This window comes from Psilocybe cubensis, chromosome 12 (assembly GCF_017499595.1).
Source record: "Psilocybe cubensis strain MGC-MH-2018 chromosome 12, whole genome shotgun sequence".
NCBI classification, from domain to species: domain Eukaryota; kingdom Fungi; phylum Basidiomycota; class Agaricomycetes; order Agaricales; family Agrocybaceae; genus Psilocybe; species Psilocybe cubensis.
In genome coordinates, this window is record NC_063010.1 from 106,235 (window position 1) to 124,213 (window position 17,979).

The 17,979-nt window shown below is 46.1% G+C and overlaps 5 protein-coding genes across 5 annotated transcripts; 2 read left to right on the forward strand and 3 right to left on the reverse strand.

Moving 5' to 3' along the window:
* Window positions 1–194: 194 nt before the first annotated feature.
* JR316_0012047 (G1/S-specific cyclin pas1) lies at window positions 195–1,301 on the reverse strand (the record flags this gene model as incomplete). Its single annotated transcript, XM_047897684.1, has 3 exons — window positions 195–1,069; window positions 1,140–1,147; window positions 1,294–1,301. 3 exons carry the CDS (start codon window positions 1,299–1,301, stop codon window positions 195–197), a joined length of 891 nt encoding a protein of 296 aa, XP_047742573.1.
* A 116-nt stretch (window positions 1,302–1,417) lies between these two features.
* JR316_0012048 (uncharacterized protein) lies at window positions 1,418–1,838 on the reverse strand (the record flags this gene model as incomplete). Its single annotated transcript, XM_047897685.1, has 2 exons — window positions 1,418–1,504; window positions 1,575–1,838. The coding sequence occupies 2 exons, from the start codon at window positions 1,836–1,838 to the stop codon at window positions 1,418–1,420; spliced, it is 351 nt and encodes a 116-aa protein (XP_047742574.1).
* A 466-nt stretch (window positions 1,839–2,304) lies between these two features.
* JR316_0012049 (uncharacterized protein) lies at window positions 2,305–10,218 on the reverse strand (the record flags this gene model as incomplete). The annotated part of the gene is made up of 16 exons (XM_047897686.1): window positions 2,305–4,047; window positions 4,108–4,254; window positions 4,291–4,581; window positions 4,638–4,986; window positions 5,744–5,840; window positions 5,894–6,499; window positions 6,561–6,793; window positions 6,853–7,324; window positions 7,387–7,666; window positions 7,720–8,831; window positions 8,887–8,952; window positions 9,005–9,188; window positions 9,241–9,397; window positions 9,449–9,777; window positions 9,835–10,140; window positions 10,192–10,218. 16 exons carry the CDS (start codon window positions 10,216–10,218, stop codon window positions 2,305–2,307), a joined length of 6,399 nt encoding a protein of 2,132 aa, XP_047742575.1.
* A 660-nt stretch (window positions 10,219–10,878) lies between these two features.
* On the forward strand, window positions 10,879–13,238 carry JR316_0012050 (Transcription elongation factor SPT5; the record flags this gene model as incomplete). Its single annotated transcript, XM_047897687.1, has 6 exons — window positions 10,879–10,926; window positions 10,998–11,085; window positions 11,153–11,424; window positions 11,484–12,314; window positions 12,367–12,632; window positions 12,689–13,238. 6 exons carry the CDS (start codon window positions 10,879–10,881, stop codon window positions 13,236–13,238), a joined length of 2,055 nt encoding a protein of 684 aa, XP_047742576.1.
* Window positions 13,239–14,032: 794 nt separating this feature from the next.
* Window positions 14,033–16,774, forward strand: JR316_0012051 (uncharacterized protein; the record flags this gene model as incomplete). Its single annotated transcript, XM_047897688.1, has 11 exons — window positions 14,033–14,087; window positions 14,142–14,207; window positions 14,260–14,450; window positions 14,501–15,197; window positions 15,251–15,321; window positions 15,374–15,785; window positions 15,837–15,874; window positions 15,932–16,144; window positions 16,197–16,361; window positions 16,421–16,620; window positions 16,678–16,774. The coding sequence occupies 11 exons, from the start codon at window positions 14,033–14,035 to the stop codon at window positions 16,772–16,774; spliced, it is 2,205 nt and encodes a 734-aa protein (XP_047742577.1).
* Between the last annotated feature and the right edge of the window lie 1,205 nt (window positions 16,775–17,979).

A 17,979-nucleotide genomic window follows, 5' to 3' on the forward strand; every position in this document is an offset into this window, starting at 1 on the left:
ACTTTGCGGGTATAAAAATTCTTCAGGGGTTCTGTATACGTAAAACAAAGTTCTATAGATTTTTCTAGGCTAGTCTAAGAAGATGCCTATCTAACTGAATGCGGGAGGAGCGCGCGTAGTGGTGGCAAGCAAAAGAGTGATTATTGAGAATGCGTACTACATGGCGCGGTCGTGAAAGTTGAAACTTATTGAGACTATGTGGCAGTTGCAGCACTCTCACCAAAGGCGCATTTGCCGACCCAGAGTCGCCATTGCAAGGCTTGTGCGAGGGCACGTTCGCAGCGACCAATTTCACGAGGTGGGAGACCAGATAACCTTGCCCAAGCACGGTTAGAATAACACTTTTCTTGTGAAAATTTGGAGGCCAGGATGAGGGATGCCAGAAAGGCTCTACGGGGACACAGGAGGGGAGATGGCAAAGAAAGGGTGGTGGAAAGAGGAGCCGTTGAGACCTGCACATCTACGCTGGACAGAGAGTCTTGTGGATAGATGCACGATTCAGCCAGATCTTGTGAACCAGAATCGGCAACACGGAATGTTTGCATAGAATTGTCAATGAAATTATTGATGATGTTGATCTTGCCGGAGTTCTCAAGAGCAGTAAGCTCAGCATCCATCGCCAGCTCTTCTGGGGTAGCTTTCTGAATACTGCTTTTGGGCTGAGCATAAGAGCGAATGCCGATGTTTTCCTCTTGCAAAATCTGTGGGACCTTGGGACGAATGGATTCTAGATAACATAGTGCTATCTGCAGTACGTTTTTAGATGTCCTTGAGTGGCGAAGGACTTTATAAACAAAAGACTTGAGGGGTAATATCTGATCGGATTTGGTGCCCGAGGCAAGCAAGAGGGTCGGGGAAGGGTTATGGCCGGATACGGAGGGATGACTGTTGTGTGGATGTATTGGATGTGTATGAGACGCTATGGATTGCAAATCGGAAGAGATCTGCTTGGAAGTTGGACGGGAATGAGTAGGAGGAAAAGAGCTACCCCCTACTTTGGCGGGGGGTAGGAACACGGAAGGAATATCCTGAGGGTGCCAGATCTCGGACAAGGTGCTGACAGCTTGATCTGCAATGGAATTTAAAAAATAAAGTGAGTATCTCCGGCAAGGTGGGCGCTAATTGAGGACAGGACAGACCGGCAAGCCTTGAAAAAAATTTTTGTTTAGAAGAAGAGGCGCTCTGGGAAGAATCCTTTGGAATTTGCGCAGTGGTGGGTGGAATAGATGAGTGAGAACAACTTGATTCTGCAGAAATGAGACGGATGGAGGGGTATTCAGTAGGTAATGATACAGAGGCATGGCAGGTATGGATTGTGGGAGAGAGGCCAATGCTTTCCTCTTGCAAATTTTGGGAACCTTGGGACGAATGGCTTCGAGATAACATAGTGCTGTCTGCAGTATGTTTCCAGATGTCCTCAATCCTCAAAGGACTTCAGTGGGTAGAAATAGGGAGGGAATGTCTTGAGGGCGCCAGATCTCAGATAAGGTGCTGACAGCTTAATCTGCAATGGAATTGAAAAAATAAAGTGAGTATCTCCGGCAAGATGGGCGCTAATTGAGGACAGGACGGACCGACAAGACTGGAGGCGAATTTTTGTTTAGAGGAAGAGGCACTCTGGGAAGAATCCTTTGGAGTTTGGGCGGTGGTGAGCGGAAGATGAGCGAGAACGACTTGATTCTGCAGAGATGAGATGGATGGAGGGATATGCAGTAGGTGACGATGATACAGTGTGAGAAAGCGGGACTGGTGAGAAGCGGCTGTTGATATTGATCCGAGTCGTCTTTGTGTACAACGAGGCCGGCGTGTTGGGTGATAATTTGAGTGGCAATGTGCATTAGGGATTGAAAACTTTGTGGGTTTCCTGAGGTGGATATGTTATGATGACAGGGCCAAATAGAGTTCTTTGTCAAAATATTTGTTTAATCGGAACTCGGTGCTAGTGGAATGACTGTTATGTGTAGTAAGGCTTCGCCTTGCCTTCTCGCCCATCTGAGGGACCAGATCAACCAGGGAGCGTATTTGATTCAATGGTAAAATTCCACCCATAATGGTGTTATCTGTACGTTGACTTCGTTTTAATTTATACATGCCGGTTATTGGCTCTGGGTAAGGTCCACGGATCGCAGAACCTAGAGACTGTGGCTGATTTAAAACCTCAAAACGTTGGACGTATGCGAGAAATCTTCCAGTAATATCGGGAGACACAGTACTGGGTGTCTCTCCGACAATGCGAAAAATAATACGAATGTTGACGACAGAATGGCCTACAATATTGGCTGGTCAACGGGGTTCGGAAAAAAGTCACAAAGAAGTACTACCTTGAAGCCCGCTGCGAGGCCACTCCTCAGATTCATCCACGTTTATGATTGCTGAATCGAAGTATCCAAAAGGATGTTTGTTAGATGGCGGATATGCATTAAGTGTGACTGCCTCCAGGATCTCATGAGGGTATTGGTACGCAGTCGACTGTATACGGACCTTATGCCATACCTCAAGTTTTGAATACGGCAACGGACAACCGGGAGGAGAAACACGCCTGCCAGTTATCCCCTTGATGTGATAACCTCGAGAATTGGTCTGTCTCGGATTTGATTCCTTATTGATGAGTGACACATAATCGGCAATTGCTGGTCGTAGGTCGGGAATTTTAAAAATGCTCGCAACCTCGTCGATATGCAATCTTTTGGAACTAGCATCCCTAGATAAATGGGCAACAACGTTTTTGCTGCAAGAAAATGTTCTGTAGGGGACTGGGCCTTCCAATACGCCACGCTCATAGAGACTAGCTTTGTAGAAGTAATCCACAATGCGATTGGACTTTGCTGATTGAAAGGTTGTCATCGGCATGATTGTTGAAAGAAGTTCTGACGTTGTGTCCATCACAACCTCGCCGTTTTCCTCCCCCTCATCCCCCTCCTCCTGCTCCTCCTCATCCGTAATTGTTGCAGAGTGTATAGCCCGAAAATCAATCCTCATTTCTCGTATAGCTGTAAACAAATCGAAATTGCGCAATTTGTCACGACGATCAAGGTATCGACAAACTTGAGGCTCGTATCTTTGATTATTGCTGGAACTGGAAGGGGCTTTGACCACCTCGATATGTGCATGCTCTGTCGTGTCTGCAGACCATTGGATTGCACATCCATTTAGTCTAATTGCGTGTACTACACTTTGCAAAAACTCGAGTTTTGGAATATAGAAATTATCGATTGGGTTGTTTTTTTTACCTCGACGTGCTCCCGCGTCAAGGATGGCTTGTTTATTGGCATGGAAATCTTGCAGTGCCTGCTCAATTCTGAGACACATTGCCTCGGAGATTGTTTGAGATTGTGCGAGATACCGAAAGTCCATCAGAGACCGGATGGCTAAGATAAAGGGTGTACTGACTGTGTCTGCAATGAGAGCAACAATGTATCGCTGAACGTCCCGATGTTCCCTACCGGTCACTTGTTTCAAGGAAGAAATCCCTTCCTTGAAGTGTCGGAAACCAGTGCGGTGCTGTAAAATCGAAAATCGAAAATCCAATTCGGAACCTCCGACTGCAGCAATGCACCATTTTGCATCATGATCCCAGAACATCTTGTGCCAGTGATGAAGGGGTTCAGGCGTAAGGAATGCAGAAGGATCAGACAAGGGCCAATCTCTCCAAAACGGTAGGTGAACCCCATTGAGACGGTGCTTTTTGCTTTCTTTTAGATATGGTTCGAGATGATTAGGGGGCTTAACATTGTTGATGGCCATGATGGTGTTGATTGTATGATCTGCAGTTCGGGAAGGGTGGCGAAAGGAATCCCCAAACGTCTCGTATTGTGCCAACGTCACAGAGGATGTGGATCCTGCGACGCAAGCCGCCAGAGCAGATTCTGGAGTATCAACGATAAGGGCAGCAAGCGGTGTAAAGCAGAAACGATTATTCCCCAATGCATCTGCCATGGTGGTTCCCACCCTCGCAGTTTGTTTGACCGATTCTAGAGCAATGTCCATGCACTGGTGATATAGCCGTGCTGCCATCATCCCATTCACAGCTTTGGAGCGATGAAGAAACTTTGGTATGGGAAGAAGAACAAAAAGAAGGAATAAATGATTTGACGATTTGTTTCTAACGTTCATCATTATGTTGGCAATGCTGATAAGGCCAGGGTAGGCGACACGGCCTCCGGTCATGTTGGAAATGTTGGTTTTATCCGTGGAAATAATAGGAGGTACAAGTGTTGCTCCTTTTGGGAGCTGGTCCTTGGGAACCTTGTTATACTGTCGTCAAACTTGGACAAAGGCATTGCTACTAACCTGCATAAAATGCGCAATGTCACCGCTAAACCACTCAGTGTATACCCGCATCATCTCGTTGCACTTGTCGAAGAGCTTGAATGGGCTAAAGTGCATGCTATCTTGGAGCAAGGGACTGATGAGAAGCGCCTTGATACATTCCAATCCATCGCGGTAAAAAAGCGTTAGCTGATTTTTGCTTGGTATTTCTGGTATAATCGTTTGACTCTTCCACTGCGGACCAGAGGGAAGGATCTCTGCCCGGTTGCGTAGATCTTTTGCCGACTTGTAGGACAAGTTGAGTTTTTTTATCTATACGGGATCGACTCAGCTGAAATAAATAATGATGGGAATGTACGCTCAATTACCAGTTCAAGTTTCAAAAAATCATTCAGCATTCCTACGCTCATGTCAGAGCGAAGTAGGAACAGGGAGAGCTCCCATTCATCTTTCGAGGCAAAAGGATAGTACAAATTTTCCGCCCGCTGGGGTTCGAATTGATCCTGTTTGAGCTGATCCATGAATGTAAGGCCTGTTCCAAATGCTCTTCCAGCCCCGTTATAATCCTCCTTCACGTACGGATAGTTGTATTTTGATGCCTTGGGGGGTGGGTCATCTTCCATCTCTGATGACGCGCCAAGAAAATTGTCAATATAGTCCACTTCCATAAAATTACCAATTTCGGGAGAAGGGTCTCGAGATACGGGGGTTGCTGATCTAGATGTAGAGCTTGAACGATTGGACTGAAAATGCATAACGTTCTCATATTGAAAACAACATGCCGATTTTGGTTGATTGATGTGATTTTGGACATCTGCATGCTTAGCAAATGGCTTGTTGCATCGAGGACAACGCACACAGATTTCCTGAGTTCTCTTGCCCTTGCCCTTTCCCATGTTGAAACAACGACTCATACAAAAGCGAAGATACGAAAAAAAAACTGATAATGTAATGTTCAGTAACGTGCAGTGGGTCTATAAATGTTATCTGATTATGTCTCCGTTAATACAAACAAATTTCACATGGGTTAGTATTCAACCAATCCGTAGTACAATCCAAGGAGGGCTTCGGAAGAGCTTTACTGTATATACGCACCAGAACAAAGACACTAACACATTTTTTGAAGTGGGTGGAAGAAGCATCAACAAACGTAAGTTAGTTGATTTCATTGACCTTGATGATAAATTCAAACGCACAGCAGTTACAGTAAAGCCAGAAGCTTTCATCCCAGCGAGTATTTGCGTATTGGTCTGGCGATACGAGCAGCACACAACTACAGATAATAAAACAATCGTCATTATGTTACAGGACATACACGCCTTTCAGTACTAAATAAAACATGGCATGTATGTAAATCAAGATGTGTGTCAATGTGTTGTACAATATCAAAGTCGCCGTCGTTTAGAAGGCGGAACAGACTCTGATTCTGATGAAGAGATAAGCATTTGCGACGTAAAGGCATAATCGAACACACGTACTCGGATTTGTGCTCTCCAGCTTGACTTTCATGCCATCCAGATACAGTTTATCCCTCACACTCGTACCAAGTTCCAGAATCTCCTTGGGAGTTCCTAGTTTGTGACGTGGTTAGTGAATATCCAAAGGCAGACACTGGTCCACCTACTCAATTGCGTTGAGGAATCCGCACAGGCATCACAGTCAATGAGAGTGATTACGGGTAACTTGAGCATCTTTGGGACCGAGGAACGAGGAAGCTGGTCGATACTGCGACATATAACCTTGTTCAATTCTCCGCTGCAGACGCCCTGAAGCTGGACAAAAAGCAAACTGGTGTCGGTACAGCAAGGGGCACCACCAATGTTGTTATGTTTGGCTTCTGCGTCGTAGGCTAGAATCATACGGGCATAGCGGCAAAGTATCATTTCATGGAACTTTTCTGTCGCCATGATATTTTGTGCATCCTTGTTTTTGTCCGTCTCAATCATGTAGTGGATGGACTTCGTGCGATGACATAGCCACTCTAGAATAGCCAAGGCTTCGCCACGGGCAAAGATGCACGCCTTGCGCTCTTCGTCGCTCAGGCTGTTGGTATCCCACCGCATCCATGCGTCTAACTGTGCCGAAGTCTTGGTGGAGAACATCTGATCGGGATTTCGATAGGTCTCGTAGTCGAGCGCATTTGCCAAGATCATGCACACGCACAGAGCTATCAAGCTCGAGTATCCGGACTGCGTACTGTAGAATGGGACATGGTACATTTCATAAAAATCTGAGAGAAAATAGAAGAAAAGAATCAGATATCTTGTAGGAAACGGTAAAAAACCTCATACCTTCTGGGTCGCTGTCACCTTCAACCAAAACCTTGTAGAACCAATGTATGGTTTGCTGCAGGAAAAATCGGGACGTTGAATGATTCGTATTCGTTGCCCTGTATCCAGCGGTAAAACAGTGAATGATTCCTGTCAGGGTTTCTTCGAAGGAAGTGGAGGAGTAAAAATGTCCGCCACGGCAAACCACTGAGGAGATAGAATACGCCATATGTAGAGTATTCGGTCTCATGAAGCTGTTTTTCAAAGTAGCGTCAATATAATCAAATGGGTAGGACATTCAAAAATCACATACAGTTCTGACTGGTTATCGAGAACAATCGCCTCGTAAATCCAGTCTTGGTGGTGCGTTTCCCCGTAATCCAGCTTGTCTCCTAGAAATACACGGCGGTCAGAAGAAAGGTCAACATCCAACCGTCTGGGATACATGATAATCCACAGCTTCAGTCCATGAAGAGGTTGGATGAAGGAACAGAAACCATTGGCATCGATATGGATATCTGAAAATGCCCCCTCTGTAGCTACGAGTCCCCATGACATATCACCAAATGGGACGGGGGTACTATACTTCCAGCTACCAGATGTAGCCCGAAGAGCAGCCGCCTCAGTACTCAAGTCAAAAGAGTGAGCGCCTGCATGAGGTAAAGGGATGTCGAGGGCATTGAGGATCTTTCCTCTTTTGCCTTTCATCCTCGCTGCTTCCATGACCTGAGAGAGGGACCCACGCTTAATCCTCTCGATGGGGTTAGACGACATGGTCGACATATCTGTTACGGCCATTAGCATGAGACGCAGAAAGAAAAATCAAAACATCGAAGAGGAAACACACCTTGGATTGACCTGGTGCTCGTCATATCACCCATATGGCGACGTACCTGGCTGTAGAACTCGTCGGAGCAAGTTGAAATAGACTCCTCTTGAGAAGGAGACATAAGGACGACGTTCCTTTCAGAGAAAGACTCCATCAGATACATGGATTTCGTGGTGCTGCGGTCGAATACCGCAAAACATGATTCTTCGGGACGTGCTATGTGCAATGGAACTCCATCGACGTAGTCACTCTCGACCAATTCCAGAACCCTTTCAATACGATCCACGTCGGCTTGACTCTTGTTTGGAGAATAAATAAATGACGAAAAAATCAATATCGAGAATGACTTACATGGGCAACAACGCAGAAACTTTTAAGTTGGCCACGACCGTTGTAGGTGGACCAAACTTTGGTGCCATACACCTTCTCCGGAGTGCTGACGACATCAAGGGTGGTGTTGCTGTCGTACAGATCGACATCAATACACAGGTCGTCGTCCGAATCAAATGTGTCGGTAGCCTGCGTCGGCTTGCGTTTGGGAGGCCGCTTGGAAAGGCCCTGCCGGCCCTTCCCTTTCCCTTTCTGAGAGGAGTCAGCCGTGGTGTTTTTGCTCCTGTTTATCTGGGAAACAGGAGGAATCCTCAAAATAAGAGGAGCAGGAGGTGCGTTCTCCCCCTCCTTTTCGCCTTGGCTGTCTTCCAATGTATTCCTCTCCATGTCTGAGGAATCATTGTTTTGCTCTGGGCCTACCCCCTCTCCATCGACCGACATTCTGTCCTCCTGGACTGGTGGAACATCCCCTTGCCCCTGCTTCTCGGTCTCATTGTCCGACGAACTGTCGTCTGGCCTTTCCTCCTCACCATCTTCTGACATTCGGTTCTCCTCGTCGGGTCGTTCTCCGTCTTGCCCCTGCTTTTCGCCCTCGTGAACTTCCGACATACGATTTGCCTCGTCAGAAGACCCTTCAGCTCCTTGTCCAGCCCCGCCGTCTCCCAAATTTTCTGGACCATTGGTATGTGGACCATCCTCTATTTGATGGTCGACATCAGCTTGCTCCGGATCGACGTTCATCTCACAATCCCCTGCAGTTGAGGGCCCAGTATTCTCAGTCTGAAGTAGACCAGATCCAATATCATCACTCCGCGGCAAACCAGGTTGCTCGTCCGTGGGCACATCCTTGCCAGCCACCGAAGATGTGTCTTCCGGAGGCTGTATATCTGAGGTAGGGACCGTATTGTCCCCGTTCTCCTGTTGACCCATGCTGACATCCTTGCCAGCCACTGAAGACGTGTCTTCCGGAGGCTGTATATTTGAGGTAGGGACCGTATTGTCCCCGTTCTCCCGTTGACCCATGCTGACCATTTCCGTCGTGTCCACTTCGTGATCATCGTCACCCTCCGCGTCTGCGTCGGACCCTTCACAGGTGGTTTTTTCACCATGATGGGAAACGGTCTGAAGTTGAGCTGTTTTAAACGGATTTAAATCATGTAATTGACGCAGACTTTGCTTATAACTTACCGTGTGGTTCAGTGCTGCGCCTTGCTAGGTTAGAATTTGCTGTAACCTCGGCGCTGCTCGTTGACGCTGGCCAATTATTAGTTTAAATTGTTATTTTGTTACAGTACGTAGAACACACATATGAAAAAGTGAAACGCGGGATCTTGTGCAATTACCCGCTCGCATTCCATCCAGCAGTCTGAGATAACAAGTTTATATAAGGCTGACTGGATGTCGCAATTTTGCGCTGCAATGATTTTCCAAATTTCCATCTCCACTTCACGCAGAACACGGCGGCGACAATTACCGAGCGCTTTTGAGGCCTAAAGGAGTGCGTTAATCCAAGTTAAACTGGGAGGATGTGGATACACCTACTTTAAGCAGCTGCTCCCGGTCACATTTCTTAGAATACCAAGATTTATTCACAAAAAGAAGGATGGGGGATATGAAAAGGGCGACATGCAGAGGAATTTTTAAATGAGATGGCGTGACCTCTGAGAGGAACAACGCAGCATCAGGATGGCCGCTTGCACTAGGGTATGTTGAGCAGATTGTATCAATGAATAGAGGAAAGAAAACTTACTAGAGATTTGCAAGAGTAGCCGTGTCCGTTGGAATGTCTGGTAGAACGTGTTCATCGTCCTTCATACCGCGCATTCCTGACAAGATTTGGTAGTGTAGCGAGGCGCAGTACACATTCCCGATTATTTTCCCCACAACACCCTTGAAGTGGTTACGCGCCAGACAGAGTAATAGCGTTGATTCCGAGGGCCCGCCCTGGGTGAAAGCGGATGACGGCGTGTCACTGATAGAAGGGGTGTTGATGTTTCTGTGCAACTTAGAGTCGGCTCTGAGGATGCGCTTCCTGGCAGAGCAGAGCATTGCCGGCCAGTCCTTCAAGTCATCTACAAGCTACAATAATTGTTTGAAAATTAAGAATTAACATTGAGTGACTTCATGATCGCATACCTTGAACCGTGAAAATATTTCCTTAGTTCCTGTGCTGGCCTGTATTTCATTCAGGGGCACGGTCACCGGCAACGATGGTCCAAAGGCTGCTGGCCACAACGCTACGAGATCGAGTAGACGGTATGCTGCAAATAAGCTACCCGCCTGCTCCCATGTAGCCGAGGTTACGCAGGGTGTCTCTACGATGCTGTTCTGAAGGGCAGCCAAGCTTTGCCTATACTTGATGGCCGCTCGCATGCTCGATGATGAAACATCGTAATTCAAAAAGGTGAAGTCCTCATATCGTCGGAGGAAATCCACCATCCTCTACAGAAACTTGATATTAGTACCATAAATGGCAATCCAATTAAGACCTACGCGGAGTGGGTGCGACTCTGGCAACATGTTTTCCAGAGTCTGACGAACGACCTGCGTTTCGAAGGGAAACGCCAGAATTTCTTCAGCTTGGAGTCGGGCAACGGGGGAAATCTTCTGGGCTTGCACTACAAAACTTCAACGTCTCACCCTGCATTCTATTTCTTTGGGTACTTACTTTTTTTTGTGTGTTTTTTTCTGGTGTCTCAAATTTTCAACTAGATGAATTTTAACTGAACGAAAACTATTATAGAGTGTCTAGAGTATTGTCTATGTCTATTTTATTAGAATGTATGTTAAATCTATGGGGAGGGGTACTACGCTATGACGAACGGAAAGAAAAACAATCAAGTTGGAAACACACTATTTCCGGAGCGATTCTTTAGGGTAGGTTTCCCGTCCTGAAGTCACGAGTTGGTTAAAAAAACGCCCCCTTACATCAGCCGCATCACGGTGATGCGGCTGATGTAAGGGGGCGTTTTTTTAACCAACTCGTGACTTCAGGACGGGAAACCTACCCTAAAGAATCGCTCCGGAAATAGCGTGTTTCTCACCATATGTTTTCTCTTTCCGTTCATCATAGCGTCTTATCATAGTAATAGGTTGTGTAGTATCTAAAAATAAATTATCACAAGTTAAGATGATAAATTAAGTGAGATGAACATCGATTAACAGTCTTTAAGACCCACAATGTCTAGTTATAAACGCAGACGACTTGACAGCCTAGGCAACCGCACAGTGTGTACTAATCCAACCCTCCATCTAATCACTAACTTCAGGGAAATTTAATTATGATCTCAAAAAATCAGGACATTAATCCCTTCATAGACATTGAAGCAGCGGTTTCCGATGATGATGAAAGTTCGGAAGAGCTTGATTATGAAGGGGGCCAACTACGTATGTTCCAATAATTTACATATATTCTGCTCAATATGTACTGATGCTAATGGGTTCTGACATACAGTGAATGATAACGATGAATACTCTGAGGATGAGGAACGTGTTGCACACTCTCGGCTATATCATGCCATGCAAAATACAGATAACGCTGATGAATGGAGCGATTTGTTGCCCATGCTTCTGCCTTCACGCATGAAAATTCGTCCTGACAATGATATAGAGCCATCTAGTTCACGAGAACTTATACAGAAATATGGCAATCCCCAACCAGGAGGACTTGGTGATAATAATTATATGCCTTCCGCGACTGATATCATGTATGAAATAGGTTGCAAGGTACGCAAAAATAATATAAGTCTTCAGTCAGCATTTATTGATCACCTTACGAGTGATAGGTTGGACGCGAAGAGGCCGTCGCTTTCAAAATTATGCAGATGTCAACGAACCCTACATTTCCCATCATCCTTGCCCGGTCTGTCTTCGCTCAATCCTCAATTCCTGGGAGAATCTACGTCGAGGCGCCATCAATGCAACATGCGCATACGTTAGCCTGCCTCGTTAGAGAGCTTAATCCGACACATTTAGTTAGGCTATCCTTGGAGAGATGTATGGAGATCCTATCTCATCCCCCACCCTCACGCCCTGAAGACCAATCGTGGGTCAAGGTTGCTGGAAAGCGTAAGGCTTGGACGACCTACGCAAATGCTACCGGCCTTGTGTTCACATTCCAGGGTCGGAAAAGTGTTGTTCTTATCCCCAGACCTCCGGACAACATCAAGAAATCGCACCTCGACAGGATATTCCAGGATGGATTTATTATCACGGATTTCGACGCCATCGATCTCAAATATCTTTCCAATGTCCTCCCAACATCGTCCGAGTTGGAGCAATTTTGCGAGTGTCCATTTGTAACGACGGAGACCTTAGCGCAAGCCTCGAAAGCCATCTCCATGACTCGACTGAAACGATATAATCGAGTCAAAATTATTGGTGGAGAATACTTAGGTCTTTTTGGAACGGTCAAGAGTGTTTCTGACGCTGAGGTGGAAGTGCACATCCCCTCCCAAGGTATAACACAAGCAGTTGCACTACACGATCTACGTGCAGCTTTCCAGATAGGCAATAGTGTTGAAGTCGTTGAAGGGGATCACAAAGATCTCCATGGATGGGTGTCAGACTTTGATGGAAGATCTGTTTGTATTATCGCCCCAGAGCACGAACGCGAAGTAGGTGAACTGTCATTCTCTTTGTCTCAGTAGTGTTCAACACATTTTTCAGGTCATTGTGCCCATCCACACAGTCATATTCTACGTCCCCCCTGCCCATGCTACTCTTCGCCCGCGAAAGCGTCATTCGTCAAAGCTTGGAGAAAGAGACCACAACGACGTCTATATAGGTTTGAGTGTCATCGTTGTCGGGAATAATACATTCAAGGGGTACTATGGCATCGTTAAAAGCACTACCCCCGACGGCTTTGCAGACGTTGAGCTGGAAGCTCGTAACCAGAGGGTGGAACGTATTAAAATATCACATTTAATTATACAGTATGTGGTTTCACTTGATTCGTTGACTGTCAGGTGCTTACTGACATTGTTTCAAGCAACCGAGAACATATAAATTCCGCTCAAGACCCCGGGCCTTCTGGTGGAGCAACTCCAATGCCGTCCACAGTAGCAAGTTTTCTGTCTCCTGCATGGAATCCGTATTCAGCAATACCTGTACACTCGGCGGTGGAAATCGCAGAACTACCCTCAACCGTCGCTCACTGGCTAGATACGAAATACGATAAGCTGAAAGGATTACGATTAAAAGTCGTAGACAAATCCAAGGGCGACCATCAAGTGGCGATGGAACTTCTCAGCCTTACCGACGATACTGCCCACCTAGCATTACTGGGACGTACACTGACATTACCGAAATCAGTGTTGTTTCCAATTCATCCTGTAAAAAAGGACGACTTCGTTACACCGCTTGAGGGCGATTCAATGGGGATTATATTCAGGATACGATCAATAGACAAGGATATTTGCGTTGTACATAAATATCCCGTTACTCGTATGAAACGCGGTGATACATTCCCAACTTTTCCGACAACATCTTTGATTCAAATCTTCCCCCCGTCCCGTGGTGTCAAAGTTGTAAATATGTAGGGTGCAGCATTACTTGTATCTCGAACACGGACTTGTAGACATATACGGGTTTTATGTCATTCTATTTAAGTGTATTTCGGCAATCAACAGTGCTAATGGTTCGTAATGTGTTGATCGTCTTGAACTTAAGCCACCACCACCACACCAAATTGTTGCCTATCTTTATCATGAACCATTCCAATAGCAACAACGCTTCGCAACCTCAAAGTCGCCGCCTCCCTAGCATACCCGAAGAGGCAGAGTTCTTCGTTTTAGGTCTATTTTCATGTTTTAATCCACCTTCCTCTAGAATCAAGGCATAGAGGCCGTTAAAAAGGCTCTTGACCAATTTCAACTCACTGAACAGAGGTGTCTAGAAGTTCAGGCAGAGCTACGTTGTTATATGGACGACATTATGCGAGCATATAAATCCAATGAAGATCTTCTGTTTGAAACCCAGCTCGAAATCGCCCGTCTACGGGTATCCCTCATTAGTCGGGGAATACCTATTCTAATGCACCCTCAGGATAATCCGCGATCATGATAGGTGCAGTCTTTTCCCCTCTGAGATGTAACTTTACTTAACTCTAAGTAGGACATGGAATCTGACTATAATGTATATGTGATATATTGTAGTAGATAGGGGTACTGTTTCAGTACCTGTAATTTCTATATGGCACGATATATTTTTGACTGATGTCCGTCGCCTTAAATTTTGAAAAGAGGCTAATTTCGCATACCTCCGGATCGTAGCTTGACATAATTCACCACCCCTTATCTCTATTTCTGCATTACAACCGTCAAACCAGCCCAATATGCCACCTAAAGGATCCAAAAAGAAAAAGGCGGTTGTCAATGCCACGGTTGAAGGTATCATCTATATATCCTCATTACATCCGCATACTTAATGTTTTATCCATCTAGGACAAGAGGTTGAACAGGGTCCGAGCTCCGTGGCAGAAAACGAGCCACCTCAGGCTCCTGAAGCAGGTCTGTACTAGCATTTTCTTTGTTGAGATTCACTGAACTCCTTATTAAAAAGACCCCAATGGCCGTCCTATCCGAAGCACCCGTGGTCTTGGTGGAGTAAATGCTCGGCAGGAGAAAACATCTAACATCATTTTTATTGACTTCGAGAAGGCTGGGAAGAGGAAGTCAAGGGCCGCCAATGTGGATACTAGCGCCATGCCTGAAAATGAGATGGCGCCTCCCTTGAAGAAAACTCGCAATGGGGTGAGTCTACTGTTCTAATCTTAAATTTGCTATCTTCCAAGCACATCTAGGTTACCGTTGTGCCGCATGTAGGTCCCCCTATTCAAATGCAACCAAGGCCAACGCCTTCAGTTGCTCCTTGGGATGTCCAACAAGTCCAACCAAGCCCACGACAATCTCAGGGTGCCCCCCCTCCTGTCCAGATCCAACGTGCAGCTCAGAGAAATCAGGAGCACTCAGAGCTTGATCATGCTGTCCAAAGACCCACTGCCCCCATCCAGCGCCCCGCTGCTCCGGTACAACAGCCAGCACATCCTGTCCCGCGCCCCGTACAACATGCAGCACATCCTGTCCCGCGCCCTGTACAACACGCAGCAAATCCTGTTCAGCGTTACGCTGCCCCTGCGGTAGAGAATTCTGTCCAATACTACGATGCCCCCGTACAACAACCAGTGCATCCTGTAACACAACATGCCCCCATACAACAGCCAGTGCATCCAGCAGCCTATAACGCCCACCAAGAGGCTAGCATCAGCCATCAAGACGAGGAGGAGCAACAAGATTACGAAGGCATAGAGCAGGAGGAAGATGAGGAGGAGGAAGAGGGGGATAGTGACGGTGAAAGGCGATCTGAGGAAGCATCAGGGGACGAATGCATGCAAGGAATTGATGAAGAGAATATTGGGGATGAAGAAGCTCTCCAATATGTCGACGGTGATGAAGGTTACGACGACGCGGGTCAAGATGATGAAGAGCCTGCTGCCCAGCGTTGGTTTAACTCCACCTTTATGTCGTGTTTGCTTACCACCTATGTTTGACAGTGGTTGATGAAGTTTCCGATGATGAAGAGGAGAGGAGAGCAAGGGCATTGCTCCGCCAGCCTTCCCCCCATGTAATCATTTCTCTGCTGTATTTAATGTCTAGCTAATGTATTATTGATATAGGTTGTGGAAGTAGAGGATGTTCTTCAAGAACACCGTCGTCGTAATCGGGCGAACAAGCCACCTCGCCCTGAGGCATTGCGCAAGGCGGCTGTTTCGCAAGGAGCCGTATCCCAAGGTTTGACAAGGGAGAACAACGAAGCATCTGACGATGATGAGGTGCTTGGTGAGGCACACATCGCTCATAAGAAGTCCAGTACTTCTTCTGCTAGGGAAGTATCCAAGCATTCAGTTGCATCCTTTACTGGTTACTGGAAAGATGTGCTCAAAATTGCACGCAAACTGATGTGCCTGTATGTAGTAGAGGAGGTCCCCTTTCCCACTCGGGAAAATCACTTATTAGTCGCCGATGGATGTGTGAAGATGGCAGTAACCGTGTTTGAAAGAATGAACACGGATAAAGTGTTGCCTGATAGTAAGTTCTGTCTTCTGTGATTTTAGTTAATTGGTTTACATAACTTTGCAGAGAAAAAAATGCTCCTAGACAGGAATACCGCCGTAACGGTATATTTTTAGCGTGTTCTTTTAAGGATATCGTACTAACGTGTCTGTTCTCATTAGGCATTTGTCTACGCGTCAACCTTCCGGGGAAGACTGAAGACGATGATCAGACCCCTGGTCAAAAATGCGTATGGCCTCGAAGTCCCGTCGGAGGTCATCGCCGCGAACCCCAATATGTTTGAAAATCAGATGGGGGAGATCGAATACATCAAGGACAGGGTAGCATATTGGCTACTCAATGGTAAATACCACCGGGGTGTTGCCAAAACCCGAGTGAGTTCGCCGTCCATTTTACCTGGCTTACCACTCATTGATTTGTTTCCAGTATCACGATGTCCCATTTGGACATCCTTTTGTGAAGAAGATCTGTCTGGACTTCTTCTACCATCCTACAAAAGGGGTTGCAGTCCCCATCAAAGGTCTGGAGACAAAGACGGATTTCTTCAAGACATCGCTTCCCCACAAAGCATTTGCGCTTGTGGCCAGTTGTGTAGTTCTGATTTCTCTCCTGCTATTGGCACTGCCTTGCTAACAAGCATTTTGCTGTAGATCCACAACTGTCTTGAGGAGTGGAGGGATGGGATTGACCCTGCAAGAGGTGGTCCGTGTTCGGGTATTGAATTCAAGGGAGAGGAGTACTCCCTGAGGTATGATGCCTGCATGTTGGTTGCAGCAGAGGCAGAGAAGGATACCTTGAACCAAGGTCCTCGCTTGGCTCGCTTATGTAGGGAAGTGGCTGAGGAAGGATGGTGTGTATCTTTTTTTATTCATTTCTTTCTTTGCATCATTTAGATCTCCATAATCAGTGCTATTATGAGGCCTACGAAGAACCCCCCCAACCCTTATAGGATGACTCTCCATTCTATCCCACAGGAGGAACTAGATTACGGTCCAGAAGGGTAGTTGGGTGAATGAGCGGGGCAGCTGCCGGGTGTGGATTAGAAGATACCATATTTAGATCGTCACGTATTAATAGTTATGCATCTACTAATAGAAACATGTTTGGTCCGATCCAAACATAGATTATCTATTTTTAAAATTGCCCATTTTAGTCAAAAATGGTTCGGTTTTCAGTGTGATATTGGCACTTGCAGGAATAGCCACACAACACTATACAAATGAAAGTGGATACTATATATGCCTTTGTACCTATTTGCAGTGTGTTATGATGTGCTACAAATCTGTGGTAGCATGCTACAAATCTGTGGTAGCATGCTACAAATCTGTGGTAGCATGCTACAAATCTGTGGTAGTATGCTACAATTTGTATGTCAGTTGTATACAGAGGGGTATGGACCATGGTAAGCATGCTACACGCCGCTACACAGCACTCGCGTTACAATACAGATCACTACAGAGTACCATGTCACGTTGGTACCAAGCTACAGGTACATCAGTGTGTGTTACCCAAATGGGACCGTTACTATGGGCACTACAGAATTACGTATCACTACGGATCATTACCTACTTGGCCCCGGTATTGCTGATGCATACGATTTCTCTAAGGTAACTGTAAGTTTTACGGGCGCCTAAATGTGCCAATAGACAATGAGCTTCCATTATCACAAACTCACGGATAGATCTGCCTTCTTTAGTGCGTACATTAGGTACACATAAGACTTCTCTACCGTCCTGCTTGAGATATAACAGTCCAGACGATTCATCAAGCCTGAAACTCTTGAATTCTTTAGGTCTCTCAACAATAGGTCGAAATAACACATCCTCAACATATCTATTATTTATTTCATTAACAACATTTATACCATTGAGATCCTCAAATACATTCATTGGGTCAACATCAGGCAATGTGAATGCGGGTGTAGTATCATGATTGCAGACCAGTTCCTGGTCAGCAATACTATCTGTTTGGGTACCCGTATCAGTCTTGCCTTGTCTAGGAGGTAACCGAATGACTAACCTTTCATTTTGTTCCGCAGACACGCCCTCCGTTCCTTCTTTTGGTGACTTAACTTTAATTAGGCCACGCATACGAGCGGCGAACTCGTCTGAAGTCTCAGGCCGTCCCGTTTCGGCACCTTCACGTTCTCGAATCCGTTTTGATCTCCGTCCCACAAAGTTTGGGTTAAGCGCCGAACATTCCGCTTCCA